At 36.9% G+C, this 26,046-nt stretch overlaps 1 protein-coding gene across 1 annotated transcript in view; it reads right to left on the bottom strand.

The window, feature by feature from the left end:
* EFNA5 (ephrin A5) overlaps positions 1–26,046 on the bottom strand; it is a 207,236-nt gene that overhangs the window by 7,887 nt on the left and 173,303 nt on the right. The window contains exons 3-4 of the mRNA XM_050986511.1: positions 1,928–1,993; positions 1,453–1,533 (exon numbers count right to left, since the gene is read on the bottom strand). Coding sequence (XP_050842468.1) covers positions 1,453–1,533; positions 1,928–1,993 — 147 coding nt within the window. The remainder of the gene's footprint in view (positions 1–1,452; positions 1,534–1,927; positions 1,994–26,046) is intronic.

Below are 26,046 nucleotides of genomic sequence, written 5' to 3'. Positions count from 1 at the left end.
ACATTAATTAGACCATGTTCACCAAATCACAAAGTGCAAAAAAGTGCACTGAATTTCATAGGTAGAGACAGTGAGAGAACATCCTATTGTCTTCTGTAGAAGAATGCTGCTAATAAATGTATAAATATGGCCAATGCAAGTGGACTATCCATGCATTTAGATTTTCTTAGAGAACATCTCTGATTCACAAACTCCAAATTTTAGGAAATATCTGAAAAATATTTTAAAGAAAAATAATAAATTCTATCGCTTATCCATAGGTAAAATATTTAAATCAGCTAAATTGTAAAAGTCTTATTATACTTATGTATAACTAATGAACTTTAACTAAAGGATTTGCATATAAAAAAGAGAAAAAATTAATATGCTGCTTTATATGCAAAGAGAATGTTGCATTACATTCAAATAACATAAGAAAAAAATCTCAGTAATCTGTTCTTTAGGGTATGTAATAAATGATACGTATGTAATATTATCTGATATGATTTGTGTATTTGACTGTTTATTTTCATTATTGAGGCTTCAATACAACATATAGGTATGGTGTAGGTGCCTATAAAATGAATATGTCTACCACTACTGCAAATACTTTTCCTACATACCTACCTAATTTTAACTCCTTTTAAGTCGTTTGGGTTACTCATACCCCTAGAATTATATACAGTTTTATCTTTCACAAGCTTCAGCCACACAAACAATACACATGCACTTCCCACAGGGAGACACAGTAGCTTGATTGATGGTGGAGGTTAATGTAACTTTGCCCTAGGCCAGTGAAGAAAATCCTTATTTCTAATGCAGTATTTTGCAAGAAAAGCCCCCCAAAACTTTGGTTGGCTTCAATAAAAGCAGGAGAGAAATTTGTATTTATATGTTTACCTAAATATTGGTGTGTGTGAGTGTGTGTACATGCACATACGTAAAATGATACTTTGCCTAATGAAGTACATATACAGCTATATATAATTTTAAAGGACTAGATCTTTTTAAACAAAAACTCAGTTGCATACCTTTGTCATGCACTGGCATTAAACAAGAAGTGGTCCTGTTTTTCTGAAGGTCTTTTGAAACCAGCTAACAAATGAAGTATGCCCATTGATTATATTTCTAAAACTTTGGGTCCAATTAGTAAATAGAGTGTGTTGCTAATGTGTTGAGTGTTTGGCTTGGATGGGCCAATGGCTCCAGGATACCAGCAGAAATTTTATACTGGCACACACTAAATTTTGCTAAATCATATGACCCCACAAAAACCAAATAAAGCAACATTTCTACTTCCCTGAATTAAACAAGGATACAGAAAGTACACCACAAGCTGTATTAGCACTTCTAGAAATGTGTGAAACCAGGGCAGTTGTACCATGCAAAGCATGCAGAGAGAAGAGGAAAAAAGTACTGAAGCACCAGAGGCATACAGGCATTTGTTAAAAGAGATTCTCTAAGCATACTAACCTGCTGGTTCTAATGAATTTTCTACTTTGTCGTTAACATCGAAAACACGATCATGAACACCTATAGTTTTCATACAGCTGTCTATAACAAAAATAGAGATAACAGCCAAATATGTTAGTCAAACACCCTTACATTCCCCACTTTCCTTTTTTCCTGTCTTTTTTTCTCACTATTTACTATACATAATTAGGCATATTCATATTTTAAAGTCTGTGGCATTTGTCCAAATGCCAGTATAAGTCTTCCATTTGTACAAAGTTCAAGAAACAACAAGATAGCAACTGCCAAGTAATTCAAACAAAAGCTTTATGAAGAAAAATACGAAAATACAATGAAAATCGTAACACAAACATTGCTGTGTGTAGAGAACAGATACAAGATTTAACCATAAAAAAATAAATTTGTTGTTTACTAGAACACACAGGAAAGCAGGTACTACAAAGCCACCCTCAAAATCTTAATCTGAAGAACTTACTTGCTGGTCGCACAAACACCTTAAGCTTTAGGCAGGATCTCCTTCCAGTATCTGGGATCGCAGAAGCTGCAAAATGAAGAAAAAGGAAAAATAAGTAGAAGAGTAATAGAGTGAAAATCCAAAATATCTTTTGTGCTAAAATTACGCATTCTTTCTGTTTCTTTCATCTGAAGGACTGGACACACTCAATCCCTGAAGATAAGGACTTCAAGTGCACAAAGTAGCTTGATTATCCAAAAGCATATAATAACAGAAGATTTTATTCAAATTAATTTCTTTATTATTTTACATGGAAGAAATTAAGAACATGCAACTTTCAATGTTTCATTACCTCCTCTCACATTTCCACACCTTCTTCTTGAACACTTGTTTAAAATGTTTTTTGCTATAATGCATGCGTCCACACTGAAAAAACACTTCAGCATACAGAATACTCAGAGAAAAGATAACCTTGAAATTTTAGGCCATGGACTTCAACAACTCAAAAAGGGATGAAAAAAACAAAATTACACCAAAGATGACAGTGGTAAAAATGGAATTATCTATATACTTTCAGCAAAGTAGAAATAAACACCATTAAATTTAACAGCAAACTCAGTCTCCATATGCATTAGTCTTTATTGGGAAAATATTCATCTCACTTCAGTCAAAACATGATCCCTAACAAAACAAAATCAGTTTATTCCTACTTTCTGCTCTCTCTCATAGCTTTCCATACAAAGTATTTAATTTTTAAGAATTCTTACTGCATTAGGAGAAAAAAATTAAGTGGAAATATGTCTAGCCCTAATGCAAAAGGGCTAGTGGCAGCACCTTCTCATTTCACAGAAAAAAGTGGTGTTGTGATAACTTCCTTTCTATAACCATTCCTGTCTAAAAATACAACATATTAGGGAAATATGCCTGCCTCTCACCTCCAGGGCACTGTCTGCCAATATTTACACACCAATAAATTTTCTCAATATCTGCAATTCTTGTATTTTACATTGGCCAACAATTCAACATACACAACCAAGTAACTTGACTTGGGCATGAAGATCTTTGCTTGTGAAAGACCATTCACTTTTTTTTTTCTTGAAAACATCTCAAGAGCTACTGCTAAAAAATATTACCTGAAGCACTGCAGAGGACTTTTTCTTTAATTACATTCAAAATCTATGTATTAGGGCAGAATGAATTGCATTTTGCATTAAATGGCCACTACTGGGAAACATGATTGGCCTGACAAGATGTTAGTTTCCTCTGTTTACACTTATTTCATTTATGTCCTTGTGTGTGACAAACAATTTAGACATATGAACTCTTTGTCTTCATATTAAGCATTCAACTGAATGGCTCCTCAACTAATTTGAAATAAATTTCCTAAGTCTTCGATGATGCGCTTGCAGGACAGGCATCTGATTTTTCCTAGAACTTACCGAGAACTAGAAAATTCAGTACAGACACAAAAAAGGAGCAAAGTAAAGAATATAATACAATTCATGTTGTGATTCTGCATCTTGAAGTTCTTGAAAAATTGCTCCCCTCTTTTAGTAAAAAAAAAAAAGTGTGTAGAAATGATGCTCTCCTCCCACAATGCCAAGCAGTTAAGAGTGGACAACTGCCTTTGACTATAGCATCTTACCAAGTCAGAAAATTTCCCTCTGTTGAGTTTGCAGTAACTGGTGTGTTATTTGGGGCACAATATTGCACTCTCTGGCTATCTTCAGGAAATTATGTCATTTTGGTGGCCGTTACTGAATATATGCAACTGGCTAATTACTTTGATAAGACTAAACAGGCAGTTGTAGGTTTCTCAAAAGATAAGAATCCTATAATCATTACCAAATTACTATCCTAAAGGTGAAAATCACATTTCCAATATAAGACAAAACTGAATGCCCACAGTAAATTCATCACAGACAGATTTTTTATGCCCAGAAATTATTTCAGAGCTGCATTATGGCACACATTTATTTAAAGGCAAGTTTTTGCTTTGATGCTCACATGCTCTTGTTTATGTCCATAAAATGAGTATGTTTTGCTTATTTAAGCTGCTGTTTATTAGAATACTCTGTTAGTCAGTGACTAACTACAATACCTGACCAGCTAGGAGAGCTAGGAGCCAATAATATCTCATCTGGAAATAAAATCTATTCTTTCTGGGAAAACAGAAAACTAATGCTTAGTACACTGAAGCTCTTATGTTCAACACAATATTTACACACACACAGGAGCAAATAACAGTTAGTGATTTGCCACGTTCTTGGGAAGAAAAATATTAAAATCCATTCACTATTGAAATATTTTCCCCTAGTCATTACACTCTCTTGCAACTGTAGAGTATATAATGAAGAACTGTCTTATTGCAACCATAACAGTTGCACTTAAATCATCATTCCAGAAAACAGCACAGTCTTAACAAGAAATTTGAAATAGTGCTTTTCTTCTTTCCAGAGAAATTATGTATTTTCAATGTTTGCTGTAAACTCAGAAAGATTCCTCTTTAATCAGTGTTTTACACTTTCAGAAAGAATAATAATGATTACCCAAAAAAATCAAGTATTAGTTTTCAGCACTTCTATCTTCCTTGACAACCAAGACCAAGGTGATGAAAGGATACATTGCAACTTCTTTGGCCTTCTGGAGAAATTAAATGCTGTTTGGGAAGATGCATGACTGCAATCAATTTTTTTCTTCCACCCTCCCTCCTCTTCCTTTCTCCCTTTCATCTTAAAGGAAAAAAAAAATCCACCAAAGTTTTAAGTTTTTGTTTAAAGACCAGATGTATCACCCATTGGAATGCATCAAGGAAAGAGAAAGAGGACTGCTCCTTGTCAGCTGGCATTTGTTAAAGCTGCTTCTCAGGTTGCTGCAATTGCTACATTGCACTGAAATGAGTTACCATATAAGAAAAGTTGTCCTTTCCATGTGGTACAACAAAAAATTTCATTCTCTTTCCTGAATGAAATCAGGTTGGACCCTAAGGCTTTGCTACATGGCTTTTCTATTTGCCCATTTTAAAGGTGATATTAGCTATAAATACAGGCCAGCTCTGAGAGCAAGAAGCTTCTGATGCTAACAGAGCCTGTCCGAAGTCATACTTTCCATTTCAAAAGCCAGAATTCCCATGGAAAAAAAAAAGGCAATTGATTCCTTGCTGCAAAACAAAGAAACCTTTGGAAAAACTCCCCTCTAAGAAGTAAAATATGTTATATTCACTTATTTTTCATTAATGATATTAGACTAGAAAAGATCTGACTGGTTTAGTTTGTGTCAGGTGGAAACCAGTTCCTCCAGAAGAGGAACTCTGAAATGTTGCTATTTCCTACATGTTATTACAATTTCTATTATACTTCCCACTTCCCCTGCCCTACCTCACCTTTGCCAGCAACTTCATGAAAATCTCCTGGGTCCCACTCTTAAAAAAAATGTCTTAGACCTCATGGTTACTTGGGTGAGAAGAAAGTGAACACTAAAATACCTCTGAAATCACAATATACATGAAAACATCTCAATGATTATAAAAGTAACTGGTTTGATAGCTTTTTTTTTAATAGGAAAATTCCACAATTGAGAAGAAATTTAAGTCATGAGCTCTGTGTTCCTCAGATGAGAATTCCATCTACATTAGTTGAACTAGGAAAAAAAAAATCTACAATTAACTACTGCACACAGGACTAGGTCCAAGCTGGATCTGAAAATAGCCTATAATGACAAATTAGATGGGAAAACTTCTTGTTTCTGAACTGCTTCTGGCTACCATTTTTATACCCTGTAAGGAAAGGAAAGAAAGTGATAAAAATTATTCTCTCCTCATCTACAGCCAAACCATAAATATTTCCGTATTCGCTAGCTATATTTAAATTTTAAAAATATATATACAATTCCCTCATCTCCCTCCTAAGTAGTTCTTGGCTAGAAAACACATCATACATTATTAATATATTAGATATAAATAACAGGTTAGGTCCTTCCTCAGCCTGGTAACAATTAGCAGAGTTATTCAATGGCTCCATAAAGCTGCAGATAGAGAACAAAAAAGTAGCATCTACAGAAAACAGTTATGCTGTACAATTTACTATGATAAATCCCCACAACTCATTAAAGGAGTCATCAAGATATGAACCAATCAGCATACAAAATGAGCTAACTAAAAAGTAAATGTAAAAAAAAATTCAAAAGTAACTTAGTTATCAGGACCTGTTATTGATGTGACAAAAGCAACAATTATTTCCTTTCCTGAGAGGCAACAGTTTTACTGGCAAATACCTGAGGCTAAGTTTCTAACCTACAGAAAGTTATCAGGATGTCCCACTTAAATGGTCTCACCATACTATTTATTGATATTCACATGTAATCAGTCATTACCTCTGCTGGCCTTCTCACTCATTCCTGACTTTCTAATTACAGGATTGCCCTTTTCCCTAAAATGCAAGTCCAGATACAGAGAAAGAAAAGGAATCACAAATGCAGTTCAAATCCTCCTTTAGAACTACAAAGACATTTAGCATTCATGGCACAAGCCACTGTGGGCCTTATTAGAAAGCAAAACTGGTTCAGCTGGAAGGAGCACTCCATTTATCTGAGGCACTCCAACAGCCCCTTTGTTTAGAATGTGAGGACACTGGTAAAGAACATCCTTTCCCTATGCAGAAACACAACACCCTCACCCTCACTGAGCCTTGAACCAGTAAGAAAACAAACCTCACCATGCCTCTGCAGACACTCTGCAAATGGTAATTCTCTCACTATTTGTATTTCAATTTCTATCACCAGTTCACTTGGAGTATTCTCTGAAGGCACTATAATGCACCATTTGTGAAACACAGGGGAGAAGGCAATGTTCTCACTGCATTTTTTAAAAATGTGATCTATGTTTTCTTCTGTGTGCTAGGAAATGCAGCAAACAGGGTGTCCTTGTAGGCAAGAACTGAGAAATCATGCCTCAATCATGCCTGAGAAATCTCATCTCAGTTCATTGCAGATGTACTACTACTAGCACCCCCTGTTACACTAACTCTGGCCCTGATAAGCGCTTCCCAACCACAACCACTGAACAGAAATATTGTTTCAGACTGCCAAGTATTGCTTCAGAAGCCAATAGAGCATAAACTCCGAACTTTCCAGCACAATAAATTGAGACGCCACATGCATACACCTTGAGTAAATATTTAACACTTACTGCCCAGTCAAAAGGGTTGTATATATATGACTTCTGTAAGCACCTGGAGAAATACAACAAGGAGAGAACCTGAAGCAACCTAGTACACAGGATGCTGGATGTTGGAGATCAGAAACCCATGTTTAGGCAGTCCTTGCACTCTCTTAGACCTGTAATTTACAGACAATCTCTTCAGGAGAAAATACTTAGAGCTGTGATTTGCCTCTAGCCCTTTCAGGCACAGTAGCACTGCCATTAGTCAAATCCAACACCCAGGCAACCTTTTACAGCCTGCAAATCATAACTCCACCAACCTGAGGTATTTTAACATCCAATATCCTGGCTCAGCTACAGAGCTTTAGAAAATTTTAAGAAGAGTCATCTGCTTCTTTCTTTGTACAGAAATGAGTATGTGTGAGAGCATTAAAAATGCAGTTTTCCATTATGTTTGCCACAGGCAATATTTCTCAATTTGTGCAAGTCAGAAGAAAAAAAATAGCCTATTAGTTGTTAGAAAAACCCAGCCTTTCCCCTGTAGGTTTTCATGTGATTTACCATACAACATAAATGTATTCAAATTAGTCAGGTAAATGCAGAATTAGTTATTAATATTCTTCTCACAGTTTAGATTGAAAAAAAGTTAGGAATTTGCATAAATGGTACAACAGAAAAAGTCAGCTAGAATTAAATCAACCAATACAGCACTCCTCCATGTGCATACATGAAGACCCATATCTAAGAACAATGCAGGGTTTTTCAAAATTATTTATCAAAAATAAGTTACTTGAAAAGATTTATAGATCATTTTCTCCTATACATATTAAAACAAACAAAAAATTAAAATAGATAAATTCTGATCCTACAGAAATCACTTTTTCATGAATACTTGAATTTAAATTAGAAGTCTTTACATGTCTGCTCTTCCATTCTAACCCATCAGCAAAAGATTTGTTCTGGTAGCACACACATTACTCCATTCTGAGAAAATTAAAATATGAATGATTATGACTAAGTCATTCTTCAGACCTAATAATTAAGCACAATTCCTCCATAAATCACAACTAAACTTTCTGGTAGCTTTGTTCTAGCCAATAATATCATCTCTGTATTTAGAAATAATCAAGATGAGAACACAAAAATATTAGCAACTTAAAAAAAAAAAAAATGAGCAACTTAAAGATTCAGAAGTCTCAAGCCAACAGAGAGACAATCTAAAACCATTTGACCCAGGGCTGCTGACAACACTCATAAACTTATAAAAAAAATTTACTAGAAATGGAAAGAAAATAAATAAATAAATAAATATGTGAACAAACAAACATAGTTGACAGCTATTACTGCTCATGGCTTAGTACAAGCAAAAGTAGTGCGGGTACTAGAATGTTCAATTGCATATTTTAAACCCCACACTGTTAATAGGACACCTAATACAAATGCATATTTTGCACTACTCTTGTATGCTCAACTACATCTGTCTTTAATTTTTGCACTGATCTCTGTATATCATCTATAGGTACATGCCTATACACAAACACAGACTTATACTCTGCATTTAATTCAAAACATAAATGACAAAGTGCACAGCATGGACAAAAAGACTTTATAAAAGGTATGTCCACAACAAACAGTTTGTGAAATCCTATGTTTATTTCCTAATGTCTTAAACATAATTTGGACTGGCATTGCACTGTGTAAACACACTGCATTATTATGGCCTATCTCACAAGTGACTATATTTCTCAGACCTACTAAAAATAACCTAGTAAATGGAAATGAGTTGCCAGACAAATGCTATTTTAGCAAGAGTTCTTGGAAGAAAGCAATACAGAGTTACTGTTTCTGCACTTAATGCTGAATTAATTGTCCCATTGCAACTGCTTGGCCAGGAAGAATATAATTTTTCTTGCATTTCTAATCCATTGCAGCTTATATATCTGCTTGAAGGCTGTAGAGACTGAAAATATGTTTTGCATCAAAGTCATACAAACAAAAAACCCAGCCATGTGTGTTAGGAAACTAAACCATGGACTTCCAATTTTACTAAGCCACTCATTTAGTATTTCCTCTTAGCATGGTCTAGCCCTATGTCTCTCTCAGGAAGGTCCTGTTTCTCCTCTAAGGGGGAATTTAATAACAAGCTTTGTCTGTTGCTGGCCTGGTGGTGTACTGGAGTCAGATTGTTTTAATGCAGAACATCAAAGCAACCCAAAATTCTTCAGTGCTGGACACCACCAGAGGTGAACAGCAGCTGAGGGCTCATATGAGGCAACACTCTGAATCCAGTCCAAAGGCTTTTTGCAGTCATACTTTTATCATCTGTGCTTCCAAGTCACTGAGTCCAGTTGAGTTCAGCAAAGCCTGAGCACAGGGCAGCCTGTACTCTTCACACCTTGAAGAGTCTGACAAAACAGATGTTACAGATGGTGAAAAATCCAGCTGTGCCTGCACTGTTCCTCTCAACTGAGCCTTGAACCAGTAAGAAAACAAAGCTCAAAGTTCTTTGCAAAGACTTTTGTTTCTTTTTCTAAAAAGCAAGAACATTTATGTTTAGAGCAAAGCTGTTAAGTAACTGCAACTAACTTGAGCTTCTCAGAGAATCAGTTTGCTACTGTGGTGTTTTTTCTCATTAAAAAACAAAGAAAGCTCTGCTGGAAATAAAACAAAAGCATATCTTACTTTGCACGGACTTTTAGTTGCACGTAAGTTCCTGTGGAATATAAGGATGTAGGAATGAAAAACGGACCATATAGTTGCTTCCACATGAAATATTTGCAGGTGTTTCTCACATACAAGAAAGTATGTGAGAACACCTGCAAATACAGGTGTTTCTCACATACAGAAACACAGTTACAGTCTTTCACAAATTCAAACTGTATTGCATACCTCCAAATAAGTGCTAACATTTCTGCATTAGCCCAATATAAATGACTGATGTCATATATTCTATTGCAACAAACCACACTTATTAACTAGAATGAAATAAAACCCTCAGATCTCATTACTGATTTCAGTGGCATTAACAAACCAAACACAGTTATTGTACTACATTAAGACTGTATTAGAGCAAATTGCTAATAAAACAAGTTAATACTATCAAATAAAGCACTTAGAGAAAAATATATCCTCCTACTTTCCATAAGCTCTTTTGTACTTGATTTTCCCTTGGTATCACTAGAAATGAAATGGTTTTCTTCAAGCAGCTATCCAGTTTGCTAATTTCCATCTCTAAGAACCAGACACAAGTAAATCCTTTGAAGAGACATTATAGTCTTGTTAGAAAAGTAAGATCTTTGTGATCTTTAAAGCAACATGTTCACCCGCATGGAATTTGTGGGTATTGTATTGTTACTAAACTCATATACTTTAATGGACTTCATATTATTCATTACTAGCTTTGCCACAGCTGACACTAAAATTAAAGAAGAGGGAAGGATTCTATTCTAGTCCCTCTTCATGGGTTTGCCAGTATCTTCAAAATATTTAGAAAAAGTTCTATCTTTCCATGCTATACTTGTAAATTCTGTCTGTTTACAAATACAAATAAGTAATTTTACATGCATTTTCTAGGGTTGTGAACACATACCTAGACATGAAATGCTAGTTTTGCTATTCACTTATGCAAGGCAACTAAGTCTGTTTATGTCTTGGGGAGGAGGGAGAAGATGTAAAGATACAAAAAAGCTTTCAAGAATTTTCAGGGGAAATTTAGGGAAAAAAGCACAAAATGGGAGTTTTAGGGGGTTGAAAAAAGGCGAAAATAATGCCATTTTGAATGTTTGAGTGCATGTGCAGGTACAAGAGCTTGCAAACACACTGCTTACAGATAATAACGTTGCTCAAAAGATTTCAGAAGGTTTATCTCTTGGAAAAGTTCTAATAGCACCTTGGCACCACCCTTATACAGATAAACCCAGAATTTTGCAGGATGGAAACCAGGTATGTATTAGGCAAGCTAAAGTTTGGAAAATACATCATAGTCCATTGTAATTGAAGGTCTTCTTATGACACATCAGGATTCTCAGGCAGAGACCTGTACCTCATTACTGCTACCACAGTCTTAGGCCACAACTGAGTACAGACAAACCGATGCCAGCTCTGTAGTAATAACAGTACACCATTACCATGTGAATTTCCAGTTTGTTCAGGCCCTGCAGAAGGCATACTGAATCATTCCATCATACAAGCCAGAAATTTATATCCAGTCCTTAGAACAGATATAACCCTTCAATTTGTGACCTCTACCATTAAAAATTCAAGAACACATTAGGCTGAAGTTTTGTCCTTAGTCAAAATTTGTCCAGTGTACGAGGGAATAGCACTTTTATTTAAACTCCTATTTTCTTTCACTTAGCTTGCCTGTCTTCAATGCCACAGGTCTTACTCATGTTTTGAAATCCATATTTTAAAAAACCAACCTATGTGAAAATAGGTTCATACGTTCATCAAGGAGAACTTGTCAGGAATTTGACATGTCCCATCTATGCCAGAAAAGGATTATAGTCTGCTCTAACTGTGACTGTGGGAAAGACTAAGACACCCATGGGAGAGCTAACCTTTCATTATCTTCTGCCACAAATTATTTCCTTCTGAGTCTTCTTTTTATTTTTTAAGAATAATGTATACCACAGGATGTTCAGCCCTATTCCCAGGGATCATTCCCAGATGAACTCAAAATTAGACATATATGTGTACACTTTTCCATAACCGAGACTTAAAAGCCCTGGTGGTTTGGAAATGATTTTAAAAGCAATGAATACTGCATCAGACTTGAAACACATGGGTACCTCTTGAGCTTCTCTTCTCCTGAATGCTCTAACAACTGTTCTCAGAAGTGAAGAGAGAACTCTACCTCACTACTAGATTACAGGTCCCGTTTCACACTAACAATCTGACTCAGCAGATTGGGAAATTCTTATCTTTATTTTCTATCTGCTACTTCCTGATCCAAGCAAACACCACTGCACAGAAAACTTACTTCTCTACTCTTTGCATGTTAACCAATGAAAGAACCAGTATACCTATGCTGTGAGCAGTTTCTAATGGTGTTTCTCATATGTAAGAACATACATATGGAAAACAATATAGGACAACACAAAACATCTTACTGGAAAACCTTGCTGCCATTTACTAACTTCAAAAGAGATGGACAAAATTTCTGCAGAATTAACTTCTCTCAACCACACAAGTGTCCAATTGTTCAATTTAAGTGCCTCTAATCTACTGCATGTGTAGATTAGAGTGCAGAGAACTCAAGCCTCATCCTACTAGAGAGGCCCTGCCAGTTCTTAGCCCACTTTCTGCAATCATGAAAATCCCCTTTCACATTTGTCTCAGCTCCAGGCTAATCTACAGCAACAAACATTTGCACTGGATATAGTTCTGGTAGCTTGGAAGAGTTTCATGACAGTGTGCAAAAGGTGCTTCTTTCCTCTCATGTTTAAAGGAGGGTTCCATGCCTTGAGTTTCTTCAAAGAAATCTGGATACACTTAATTTACCTTAATTAGGAAAAGAGTCACTGAAATTCATGGATTTTCTCCCTGAGTTGCTGCGGCAGAACTTTCAGAACTCAGAACCTGACAACCAACCAACCAAAAAAATCCACATTTGAGGTCACATCTCTCACTCTGGGTTGTGGGGAAGCATCATAGCTGCAAATACGTGCGTACCATCTGATCCCGGAGTCTTCAGCAGCAAGGGTAGCAGATGCTTTCATACATATCTATGAATTATACAATATGGTATTGTTGGCTTGAAGGCCAAACACACCCCTGAGTATGCCTACACAGCTGCTGCAGTACCAGCTAAGGCAGGCCAGGCATGCCTGCTGCTTGCCCATCCCACACTGACAGCTGCCGCCGGCACCAGGCGTCCTGGAGCACAGAGCGGTGTGGAGTCCAGCACACCCCAGCACAACATCCAGCCAGGACAATCATAAACCTGGGGGGCTCAAGGCTTCTTCCAGAGACTGCACACCCAGAACCAATGACACAGAAGGATTGTTCTTGTTCTGTGTTCCTAGTTAATTTTTAAGATCTCTATAACCTTCCAGTTCACCTCTTAGGGGTCACTGAGTAACTTGTTCTTTAGCCAAGTAAAAGTGCTTGTGTATGCTCCTGCATTTTTCTCTTCTGCCCTTGTGAAATTTCCTGCAGAGACAAGAATATTTTTTTCTTGGATCAAAATGGATTTTTTTTTTCCTGAAAGCCTATGAGGTGTGTAATCAAAGCTGGCACTGGAGCATCCTAATTATGAAACCCAGCAAGGCACTTTCACACACATTTTGTGGACTTCAGATTTCTTGTTCACAGAATATTCTTGCTGAGAAAGAAGAGGCCATGAGAAAAATTTAGTAAACAGAACCCAGACTGTCAGTAAATAATTTTTCACTTCTGCCTTTAACAGTATAGTCAAATTAAGAAAAATTAATCCTGTATTTGTAGCACGATTTTTGACAAAACATCCTGAACTCTTCAGATGTAGAACTGACTGGTAGAGGAGGGGACAATGACATTGAAGGGAGGAGGGCTTATATTTGTTTTATTCATAAAAAAATGCATTTTCATAAAATCATAGAATCCTTTAGGTTGGAAGAGCGCTTTAAAGATAATCTGGCTCCTCTCTCACTACCACCCCTCCATGGGGAGGGACATCTCTTACTAGACCAAGCTGCTCAAAACCGCATCCAACCTGGCCTTGATCACCTCCAGCAATGGGGCATCCACCACTTCCCTCTCCAGCAAAATCTCTCTGAGTAAAGAGTTTTCTCCTAACAACCAATCTAAACTTACTCTCTTTAATTTAAAACAGTTCCCTCTTGTGCTATCACTATATGCATGTGTAAAAAGTCCCTTTCACCTTTGCTACCGGCCCTCACTAAGCTGCTGTAAAGGCTCCCTTGAGCCTTCTCCAGGCTGAACAACTCCAGCTCTCTCTCAAGGTGAGTTGCTCCATCCTCCTTGACCATCTTTGTGGCCTCCTCTGGAATAACTCCAGCACATCCTTCTCACGTTGCAGGCCCCAGAGGTGGATAGAGCACTCCACATGGGATCTTACCAGCATGGAGAAGGGGAGAACCACTTTCCTAAACCTGCAGGCCCTGCTTCTTGTGGTGAACCCAGGAAACAATTGGCTTTTTGGGCTGCAAGCATACATTGCTGGGTCATATTGAACTTCTCATTAACCAGCTCACCCAAGCCCTTCTACTCAGGGATGCTCTCAAATCCATGCCTGTATTTGCGCTTGGAATTTTCCTGACACAGATGCAGGACCATGCACTTGGCCTCGCTGAAATCCATGAAGTTGGCACAGGCCCACTTTAGGCCTGTCGAGGATGGCATCCTTTCCCTCAAGACCATCAGCTGCAGGTGTCACCTGCAAATCTGCTGAGGGTGCTCTGATCCCACTCTCTTTGTCACTGACAAAGCTCTTAAACAGCCCCAGTTCCAACGCTGAGCCCCAAGGAATGCTGCTTGCCCCTGGTCTCCACTTGGACATCAGAGCTCTTGAAACAGAGCTAAAGAAAAATAGCAGGTCTGAAGTGCTAGCAGGGCTAGCTGGTCTCTGCTGAGCTGAAGTGACCATTTTCAAATCCTTTCAATCTGTGGTGAAAAGATCATTACCATGCTAGTCCCAGGAAGTCAGTCCTCCTGCAAGTAAGCTCCTTTGTTATGAATATGGAACAGATGGAACCAAATCTATCTGCTCCATGGGAACAAAACCACTTACAACCTAGCTCTCTCTATTAAAGACTCTACTTAGCTCCTTTATAGCACTGGCTTTCTTTGCACTGCTGTGAGGTTTTAACTTTATAGAAAAAGGCGCTTCATAAAAGCAATAGTTCTTAGTTCGAAACCAAAAGCAGCCTAAGAACAGTAGAAGACGAATGCTGAGTTTAACCCGCACAGCTCCTTGGAGATATGCAAATATTCAATTACTATTTTTTCAAAGCTACAAAGAGGATTTTTTCTGAGGAGGAAAGACAGCCATATGTTGCAAAGATTGTGCATCAATGACAGTGAAGCACATAGACAGCAACAGACTACTTACTTTAATAAAAGTTGAATCTATCTATGTTATTGCAAGAAATAACATGGATTCTTTTCGTAGATATGTAACTGTGTTTCAACATGACACTTCACAAAGAAATCGGTATAATTCTTTGAAAAACTGACCATTTTTAGCAGGAGACAAAACCCCCTGAAATTAGGTCCCTATGAATACAAGAAAATATTTAATACATCAATTTATCTCCAAATATTGCATCATAAAAGACATATTTCCTAAGACTTTAACAGAAACTGTATCAATATAACAATTAACTTTGCAAACTGAAAATATGCACAAACATGCACAGATTTACTTACTGACTCTGCTCATTAAGCAAGTACATGTAGAGAATCTGTCACTTCTCTTACCATCAGAACAATAACAAAAGCTAGCCACACATTCAATATCTTCACATTTTCATAAAATCCCATACAACAAAAGTCAAAGGCCTCCTTTACTCACAGGCTGATATGTTAATACATTTACCATTTGGCTGCTTTTTCAGAATAATTGAAATAAAGATTTCTGTTGCAGAATGCTTTGATTCTGACTAAATCAAGTCTTCAGGCAAATCTCCCCCCCACCAGCAAAGGCACAGCTTGCCTGAAGTCATAACCTTTGTTGGCAGGAGGGAACTGGCCTTGAAACAGATCATGAAGCAGATGTTTTATGCCAAATCAGAGTCTAGGGATACACAGGCTACTGCAAATAAAACTCTTCTTCTGTCTGTTCAGTCATTTCAATTCCCTGCAGCGTGAAATATGAAGTTGCCAACAAGCAGCCAGTGCACTACACAGCACAGCAGGGAAAGCAAGTGCCACAGATGCACCAAGGGCTGGAAAACTCCTTCATTAGCTCTGCTTTTCAGCCCAAGTGTGAACAGTGACACACGGGCCATCCAAAGAAAGGTGATGGTTCTTGTAAAGAAAAGTTTTAATCAGGTCCAATTATAGAAACAGTGTGCACTTGCTTGAGGGAGAAGGAGTTTCATATGGCTGTGCCACAGCTCATGGTCATTAGTGGCTCACAAAAAATGTGGGGTTTTTAAATTACTTTTCTTAAAAATTTTTGCACCTAAGACACGCGAACTGACAAAATATCCCTCTACAGGCTCACCAAAAAAATCCCTTCAGCTTGCTGCCAATTCGGGGTTCTGCTGAACAATTCATGACAGAAGACCTAGAGGAAATCCTGTTGTTAAAGCAGTGGGGTACCTCCACACCAGAAGAGGGAACAAGCCCTGCTACCCCACCTCTGTAGAGGTTTTGCACCTCTTGAGCAAAAGACCAAGAACAGGGCAGTATTCCAGCTCCCTCTGTTACTGGACCCTCCATAAATATTTCCATCTAATTAAAGTATTACCTGTCTAGAGACCCTTAGTCTTGAAAGACAGATGTTTAAAACCCAGTTTTAAGACTTTTTTCTTCTTAAAAGAAACCTTGTGCTTTCAAGTCAGTTTCCATCCACATCAAAACTACAATGACTCTTTCTTGTTTTTCTAAGTTAAGAGAAGCATTTTGTGTTAAAACGAAGGAACAGCTAACAATACAAGACAATCTTAGTCCTTGATTATGGCAGATCAGAAATGGGGCTCAAGTTGACGATAATATTGTATTTGCACTTAAAACACACAAACAACACAAAAAAATGGTAAAAATTCAAACATACAATTCAAATCAACCTACTGAAAAGCTTTCAGGATATTTACTATCCACTACAGACATCACATTTTCAGAAGAACTCTGTGCTTCATGTGCAAAGCACTTTAGAAATCAGGCCAACTATTTAGATACCTAAGTGACAGCTAAGTACTTCTAAAATTATGACTCAAATTGGCAATGCTAAACACTTCAGACATATGGCCTGTAAGGAACTCTATTTATTTTACTTACTTTGGACTGGGATCAAGGAAGAATGGAGTAGAGGACACAGAAACTGCATTTACCCTGGGTTTAGGTGGTGGTTTTGTTGGGTTGGGCTTTTTTTGTTTGTTTGTTTTGTCTTGGTTTATTTTGTTGTTGTTTTCTTTTAATTGTGTGTTCAGGTATATTTCAGATCAGTGTCCTAAAGCTTAGATGGAGTCCACTTAAATATAGATGCACCAAAACCGATGTCATTTTCTGAGGCTCAAGTCAAAATTGACCATGAATATCAAAACATCTGGATGCACAGCTGTTAGAATTTTTTTTTTTTCCGAAGTCCAGGTAAAGCGAATAAAAACATTTTTTCTTTTTGCATACATGTATTTTCTTTTCAAATTTGATGTAAATATATCAGTCAGAATTTATGCCTAGAAATTCAAAAAGCTGGTTCTTCATGAAATGGCACAGAAAAAAAGAAATTACCACTTTTTAATCTTTTGTCCCTCCTTTCCTTACAGAAAGGTATTATTTCAGAGTCTGCTTTATTTGGCCTAACATATATTTGATTAAGAGCTAAGGCAATTTCATGGTACTTTCTGTTGCTGTTTTATTTTACATATTTATCTATATAGATATAGATATAGATGATAGATATAGATATAGATATAGATATAGATATAGATATAGATATAGATATAGATAGATATAGATATATGCTGTTCACAAGCACTCTGAGGAATGGAATACAACTTTGTGAAAATCCAGCTGTATTCACACAAATACTAAGACTATGAATTACAATTTACATTTTTAAAGCGTAATGTTTCTCATTCTCCCAGTCAATACAGTTAAAAAAATTTCCCTTCCTTTTCTTCCCACAACTTTATTGAGGCAGCAGAATTTCCAAAAGATTGATTTTGGATTAAGATTATATTTCACTCAAAATATTCTATAATATAAAATGAAAAAGTCCTAGGCAGAAATAATCTCTTCTCAGCTAGATTAACATAATAAGAAATTTTCTCCCTAGGCAGTCCTTTAGGACGGTTTTCCCCTCTTAACTTACAGCTTTTCAAATTAATCCATCATTTGGTTAGAAGCAATGCTATTGCTATAAGAACAAGCAGCTGACATTCCAAGGAGGGACTGGCTCACAGGTCTGGGACACTCAAATCACCGCAGCCACTGACCATGCCAGGTAACTGCAAAGCCACTGGTGAATTCACTTTGTCCTTCAATTAAAAAGGCAGAAATAGCATAGCAGGACAGGTAGTTGGGAAAACTCCAGGGAAAATGAATATTTTATATTTTGCATCCCAAAGATTTGGGTGGCAAACTTTTCTAGAAGTTGACATATTTCCTTAAGGAAGCTGATCACATTTTGCAGAGAATGACTCCTTCTGCTATTATCTTCAACAGGACAGACTTCAGCAGGAATGTCTCTCTCTAAGGCACATTGGTTACCACATTTCTTACCAAGAAGGGAAAGGGAACTAAGCACAGAGAGGAAGCAAAGCTAAAGACAGACACAGCTCTACCCCAAGAAGTGTCAGTCTCCTACTTAAACTAGGGCTAAATTTATCTTTAATCTCATTTTCATTTTGTGAAAATGTGTAGTGATTATGATTATGCCACATCAAGGGCAAGAAACAATAGCTGGTCAGATCAGCCCATAGAGGAGAATGATAATCTATAATAATCTTCACTGGAACTTAATATTACAAATATCTTGCTCTTGTTAGAACATCTTAGTTTGTGAAAATTAGCACGTTTATAATCACAACAGCTAAAACTTTATCACTTTTTTTTTTTTTTTGAGAGAGAGATCTAACCAATATCACCCAGAGAAATTGTGGAGCCTCCTTCACCAGAGATATTCAAGAACCAACTGGACTCCAACCTGTGCTCTGGGATGACCCTGGAGAGGAGAGAAGCCAGACTGGATGAATCACTGTGGTACCTTCCAACCTTATCCTTTCTGTGATTTTCTGGTTCTATAATATGAGACTCTTTCATATTATGATTTTATAAATACACAAGTGTATATATACATACATGTATGTATATCCATACACACATACACATACATGCTGAATGCATGGTAAATACAGGAAAAAAGGCTAGTCAGTTGAGAAGAAAACATTGTTGCAAATATTTCATCTTCTAGGAAGAACAGTATTCATAAGACAACACTCATCCTTAGGAAAAGTATCTAGTAATAGACTTTAGGCTTAAGTCAGGAAAATAATCAAGTGTACAGACATACTGCATTCATCAGCTGCCCCATACTGATTTTGGGGAAAGAGAGGGCACATTAATGTCATAACACAAGATTTCAAAACCTCCATGGATCAGAACTGTCCCTGCAGAAATCTCTTTATGTTTGAGGTTGAACAGAAGCCTTCCCTATTACATTTGACTGTTAGCCACAGGAAGTTTCTCAGGGGAATAACACCACCTCTACCAATTTTATCATGCCCTTTTCTTGTGAAATATTTCACTGAAAATAATTGGAACCTAATGATGCTTCAGAGGAGTCTCTACATGAAAGAAAGAAATAATAGGAAGAAATGTTCTGTTTGAGACTGTACATTTTTTTCACCAGATCCTTAGACATCCAATGGGAACTGTCAGAGTTACCAACCAATTAATTTTCTAATCTCTTGTAATGAGTTTTTTCCCCTTCAACCCTTGTTTGTCTCCTTTGTAGCAAACAAAAGATTTTTCACTTATGTTTTGATTTTCTCAATTTTACACAATGCTAAAATGTGAAAGTGGAAGCAAAAGTGGAGATACCATGAGAGATTAAAACATAATACATCTCTTTTTTAATACCTTGGAATATGATAACGTCAAAAAGTAGTATGCTACGAAATTGATTTTGTCTGAAACATGTGTAAGTCTGAAGGTCATGTTGGTGGTTTGTCCTGCATTGCTGTTAAACCCTACAATATTAATTTTGACCTCTGTCTTACCATCCTAGTAATTTCTTTGTATCCTGTGCTAAGTTCATGGGCTGCTCCTACAGTGTTCCACAGAACCACTTGCAGAATATGAAGGGGTCACCTGTACTACTTTTTCTTGGAGATCCATATAGGACTTGTGAAGCCATCTTAAGGAAAAAACGCAAAGAAAAAAGAACATGAAGAAAAAATTAACCAAAAGGTGCTAAAACCACAGACAGACTCACTTCTCACATTGGAAATCTGGATTTGCCTATCAGTTAAGAAATGTGGGCTTGGTTTGTTTTTTAACCTCATTCTGCTTTGTTGATTAACCTGTTTCTGATCTTAAAATGAATTACACCATACAATTTTCCTCAAACAAATTGCCAAAACTGTTAATCTTTATCTAAATGCCCATAATAACTGTTTTGTTCCCTGTGACAGTTGGGAGAAAAAAAAATGTCTTCCAAAAATCATTCTGGCAGCCAAGCTGCTTGTTAATAAAACCTGGAGAAACATTTGTGATTAATATAAATTACTAATTCCTCTTTTAATGTCTAAATGTGACAGTGACTAATTTACACAGTTTTGCTTAAAGCTGCCATTGAGTATTTCAAGTGGGACTGTGAACCAAAAAAAATGCTGCTGCGCTGGTGCATGTTTCTGGGCAAAGCTACCACAGGTGCAAGCTCTACAGATGAGGAATCCTATCTTTGGCAGTAACTTCCAAACACACTGGTTGATTGTTCTGCGTGGGTCTGGGGGAAAGAGTCAGCAGTGAAAGCTACCCAACACTCCCCTACTATAAGCTGGAAGTGGCACATTTTGTGTGGGCATGGAAGTCTGTTAAAACAAGCTGTGAGGGAGCTGTTGGTTTTGCTACCTAGTTGGAAGCACTTTTCGGTGGTGCCGTGAGAGACTGCTAGGCTCCTCCTAATTTAATTTTGAAACTCATCACTGCAACAAAGCATGTCAGCTGGAATGTGGGTACTTTGCAGAACACCTCCAAACAGCTGCCAAGGAGATGCTTCCTTCCTCAGAGGCAGCCTTGCTCACATTGTTCAAGTGAGAACCATGTAAGAGAGGTTTCACTCATGAAAAATAAATAATAGCCATATTTTAAGGCTTCAGACAAACGGTTCAAAAATAACTATCTTTGTCTTGTAATAAATGTGTTTCAAATGTATTCTTACACAATCATCAATTTCAAACTCCAGTAGCATTATAATTTACCTCCTTATATTGAACTGCTAATAAAATAATTATTTTATTAGCAGTTCAATATAAGGAGGTAAATATTTTATTAATTATTAACAGGAGCTGCATGAATAACTTCATGCCCATGGAGCAAAAAAAATTCATTATTTATCTGTGCATCACTAGCCAGAAGCAAAGAGGTGTTGCTATTAAGCCCTCTTCAAGAGGACAGGCTGCATTCCTTCACAGTCCTGAAGATCCCCAAGACAGGCACTACATTTAAGGTAGACAGCAAGTCCTGCTGCGGCTGCTGTTGCAGATCCTGGCTTCAGCCCCAACACAGGGCTCTGTGCTGTAGGATAACAGTGTAGTCTTCAATGCCTCACACCTGAACATCTTATGCAAAATCTCAAAATATTAGAAGTCCAGATGCAATTACAGGTATTGAGATAAAGGAAGATGACTGAGAGCAGATGCGCAAAAAAAGTCTACTTAAAAAGAAGCCCAACATCATGTCTTCCCAATATGCTCACCTACAGCTCTTAAGACATAATGTATGTGAGTTGAGCCATTCTGGTTTATTTTTGCCTGAATGTATTTTGAACACCACTATGACTGAATTGTCAGGGCTCTTCAAATTGATTATGACAACTCCATTCTGATTATCTTTCAAATAATTAAGATAATTTCACCCCCAGAAGATCAGCAACAGCCACTTTATTCCCCATAACTATAAAAAGGAGCCTGGTTTGTGCATAGAGGTATGATACAAGCGAGATTTTGATATACCTTCAAGGCATTCTTAATTCCCTAAAGTAGTGCTGTATCTAGTTGGCTATACCTCTTGATACTCTAATTATTAAATATGCATGATGTAAGTGGAAGGCCAGGGAGACTTTAGAGGCAGTAAAGATCTCATTCGGCCAATAATGCGAACGACCTACTGTTTTTCTGAGGGAAAGTAAAAACATTAGAAATGCTGAAATTTTTTTCTGCAATTTTTCAGAATGGAGCATTTCTATGTACTTCTGAACACTCTTTTGAAAAAAAAAAAAATCATATTCTACATGATTTATACTGACTTGCCAAGAATCTTGGAGATAGAAGTATTAACTGCACGTTCCATTTTGAGCCCAGAGTCCTGGACACCCCATCTGAAGAGGACACATTACTTGAAAATAAGAAAGTTATTGAGAATTCTGTAATGTTTTCCTTTCTCAGAGTCTCCTCTAATATCAGAGGCTTAGATAGATTAGGAACAAATTTCCTTTTTTTTTTAATTCAAGTATTTAAAAAAATATGAAGCTGGATGCTGAATATTAACTTATGAAATAAGATTATCAGCCAATTGCTCAGCATGTGGAAGTATTTTTTCATTGAGGGAGTTTAGTTTTGGTCTAGTGGTTGCAGGCATGCATATATAATCAAGTTTGTATCATGACACATACAGTATCACCCAGGAAAGTGCTGCCTTGGTGATTTAGTCTGATGAACAGAGAGGCTTAACATGCTGATGACATGGAGGCAATGAAGTAAACACTGTTATTCCAAATGTCATGCTATGCTATTTTCATTTCTGTTGGCATCTGCTCCATGTTACAAAATACATACCTCCAATACAACAGCTCATTAAACAGGTTTCAGTTTGCTCAGAAATCAAATTAGAATCCTGTTACAGAGTTACAAGTCCTCACATAATTATTAATATTACTCTCCACTTCTGTGAATCCTTTCATCCACAGAATCCACATGCTTCAGTTTATTAATCTCATGACATTCCAGCAAAGTACCACTGCAATGAGTTTCACCCTCCAAGAGCAGCAACCTCTGAGGTGTTAAGTTGTGGCTGTTGAACATCAAGACTGATTTAAAGTAAGGAATGATGAATGGTCCATCAGGATTTAAAGAGCTGTGAGCAATTCATTCAATTGTACTTCCAGCAGAACACTAAAATTTAAACACTTACTTTTAAGAATATTGAAATGGGATTTTTGAAATGTAAAAACAGTACAGTCACCAGTAGGAAACGTTTAGTCTTAAGGCAAGTGCCTCACATATGGATTCATCAAGTTCCTAATGCTCCTTAAAAGCCTTTTATACAAGGTCTAACACACATTTTTAATATTTGTTATTGGATGATCAGATAACAGTCAATATATGCTTTATTTTTCTACAAAATGAACTGGCCTTTGTCAAGCAGCTTAGATGAGAAAGAAAAAAAGGCAGAGAAAAGAAAACCCTGTCATTCACTTTTCTGTGGTCACTCCTTTACCCTTCCTAATGACCATATAATTACTTCAGTAGAAAGTAACATGTCACTGATCTTCACATGAGTGTGAAGACCTTATAAAATATGCTATAGACAATGTTCAGAGATGCAAGGGAGTATAACCTCCCCTCTTTTATTTTTCTGTTGCTGTCAGGACCTTAATGGTGCTTCAATTTTTGAAGCGTGTGAATCCAAACCCTCTTTTTAAAATTTGCTTTCTGAAAGACATTCATTCCCTTTGAAAAACTCAGGCAAAAGAGACCAGTGCTTCCATGGGTTCTCTCTTCATTTTCTTACATGGATGTCTCCCAAGTCCCAAATTATTTAACAGCTTTTATGTTCCCTTTGAGGATTCTAGGAACACAACCAGCGTCAAAATCTATTAGACACTGGTGATTATTTCTGCTTTCTTTTAAGCAGGACCAGTACTTAATCTTTTTCTGATGCTTTCTAACAGAAACTGGTCCTTTAATCTAAACACTAGGCTAAGCATGAATCCCCTTTAAAGGTCACCTTCCTTGTCTGTTTAATGTCATCAGAAAAAATATTTTTTAAAGCACAAATTTATCAAACCCTTTCAATTGCTTTGATTTCATTCAGAACATCTCAAGTGATTCTAGTAAACCAGCTATCAAAGCAGGATTTGTAGTGGAGTGGCATGTTTGATCCCACTGCTGTCAAAGAAGAATCATTGTTTATGTTGATCGGGTCTAGATTGAAAGGTTAATGGGGAACCTGGCAATAAACAATGTTTATCTAAAAGAGAAGTGCAATTAACATGCTAAAATGTTTGTGATTCCCTCAGCATCCTTTAATAATGTTCTTTAGTTAACCTTCATGTTTCAATTTTTGGTGCAAACCAGGATAACCAAAGAGAGAGTTCCAAAAGTCATCTTTGTGTTTTTAAAAATCAATGAGGAAAAGTAATCACCAGGAGGCCCTGAATTAACTAACACCTGTTGAAGACAGGCTTCCCTTTTTCATTTGCTGGAAGACAAATCCCATCTTCACTTTCAAAGCAAAATATATGCTATTTAGGTCAACCATTTTGCAACTAAAACACTTTTTAATAGAAGTTTAGTCTACGAGTACATAAACTGACTTCAGCTTTCCCACTATAAGCCAAATATGGTATGACAAGATTTACCATCGTCCTGCCCTATTCATTCCTCTAAAGCTCATACAGCTCTCTAAAGCTAAACTTTGACTTTTCCCAAGTCAAATCTTTGATTTTGAGTCCCAGTATTTACAGGTTTAAGACAGAAAATATCCAAACTAGGCCTTTTAGAGCATGCAAGTCATTCATATTAGAGGACATAAAACACCCATAGAGAGGTTTTCTGAAAGATTTTTTCATACAACTAAGCAGTGAAAAGAAGACTGCTTATTAAGAAACCATATATTCTAAGTGCTGGATGATTTAAAAAAAAAAGAACCTGTAATTTCTATAGGAATACCAGTTAAATATTGTGCTACCCCAGCTGGGATATGACAACAAAAACACTGACTGACTTCCTCTAAAAATTTAAGTATTGTAAGTAATCTAACCAAACTGTTAGCCAAATTGCCAATAGTAACTTTTGATTGATTCTCATACTCTTCAGGATGCACATGAAAAGTCTCATCATTTTCTTTAAATTATCTCCTTTTCCAGCATAAATTTTCTCAGTAAATCAGGCTCAAAATCTGAAAGCGTACTTATGCCCCAAGACAGCACCTCCTACCAGCAGACCTATAGTCATCAGCATAAACTGCTGTGCTGACAACACCAACTGGCTTTAATAAAGCAAGATCTCCAGGTTTATAGCAGGGTGATTAAAAAAGCAAGAAGTGTAGTTTTTTTGGGGGGGGGGGGGGCTCACATTTAAATGTTCCGATAAGACAAAATTACAGTTCACAGTCTTCCTGTTCTTGCTCTTACTACATCAAGCTAAACCTCTAGCAAACATGGAGATCCCTAAATCAAATAACCATCTTACAGTGAGTCATGCCTGCTCATGCAAAACTTTGATATCCACTAATATTAAACTGGTGCTTGAGCAAGAGCAATGAGGTCTATGCAGCTGTTTAATATAATTTTGTTTTAGCACATGAAAAATACCTGTTATAGCAATTATTACAATCAATTACAGTGAAGATTTCTCAGTAGTTTTCTCCTGTATAGTATCACAGGCTAATCAACCTTGCCTCTGCAAAGTCACCTTTCTTAATTCTTGCTATACTGAACCCAGTTCTGAAAGAATAATATCAAAGCTAGCAATCTGGAAGCTTCCAGGATTTCCCTCTTATTGTCAGGTCTGTTTTAATTTCCATGAAAAGTGAACACTTCACTTCCTGTGCTAACTGCTGATTTATAGAGGGATATGTACAGTTCTTCCCTGTGAGTTAGGACTTCTAAATTCTGCAAATAATTCTTCATTAAAAATCAAAAATCCATAAAGGACCAGAAAGCAGTGGTAGCTTTGAGCAGTAGTTTTGCATCCTGTCCCATCCCCAGCAATCCAGTGGCTAAGACACTTAGAGAAAGAATTTCAGTGTGGTTCTACCATAAACATTTCAGGTGGAAGGTAGTGAACAGGCACAGGGCAACAATATTAATTATGCTTACATATTGACATAAAAAGACAGTAAGTCTCCCATAAATCAACCTGATCAC

The sequence above is a fragment of the Serinus canaria genome, chromosome Z (genome assembly GCF_022539315.1).
Source record: "Serinus canaria isolate serCan28SL12 chromosome Z, serCan2020, whole genome shotgun sequence".
In the NCBI taxonomy this organism is placed as follows: Eukaryota; Metazoa; Chordata; class Aves; order Passeriformes; family Fringillidae; genus Serinus; species Serinus canaria.
Note: the sequence above shows the minus strand (reverse complement) of the source record. Positions and strands in the feature narration are given on the sequence as shown.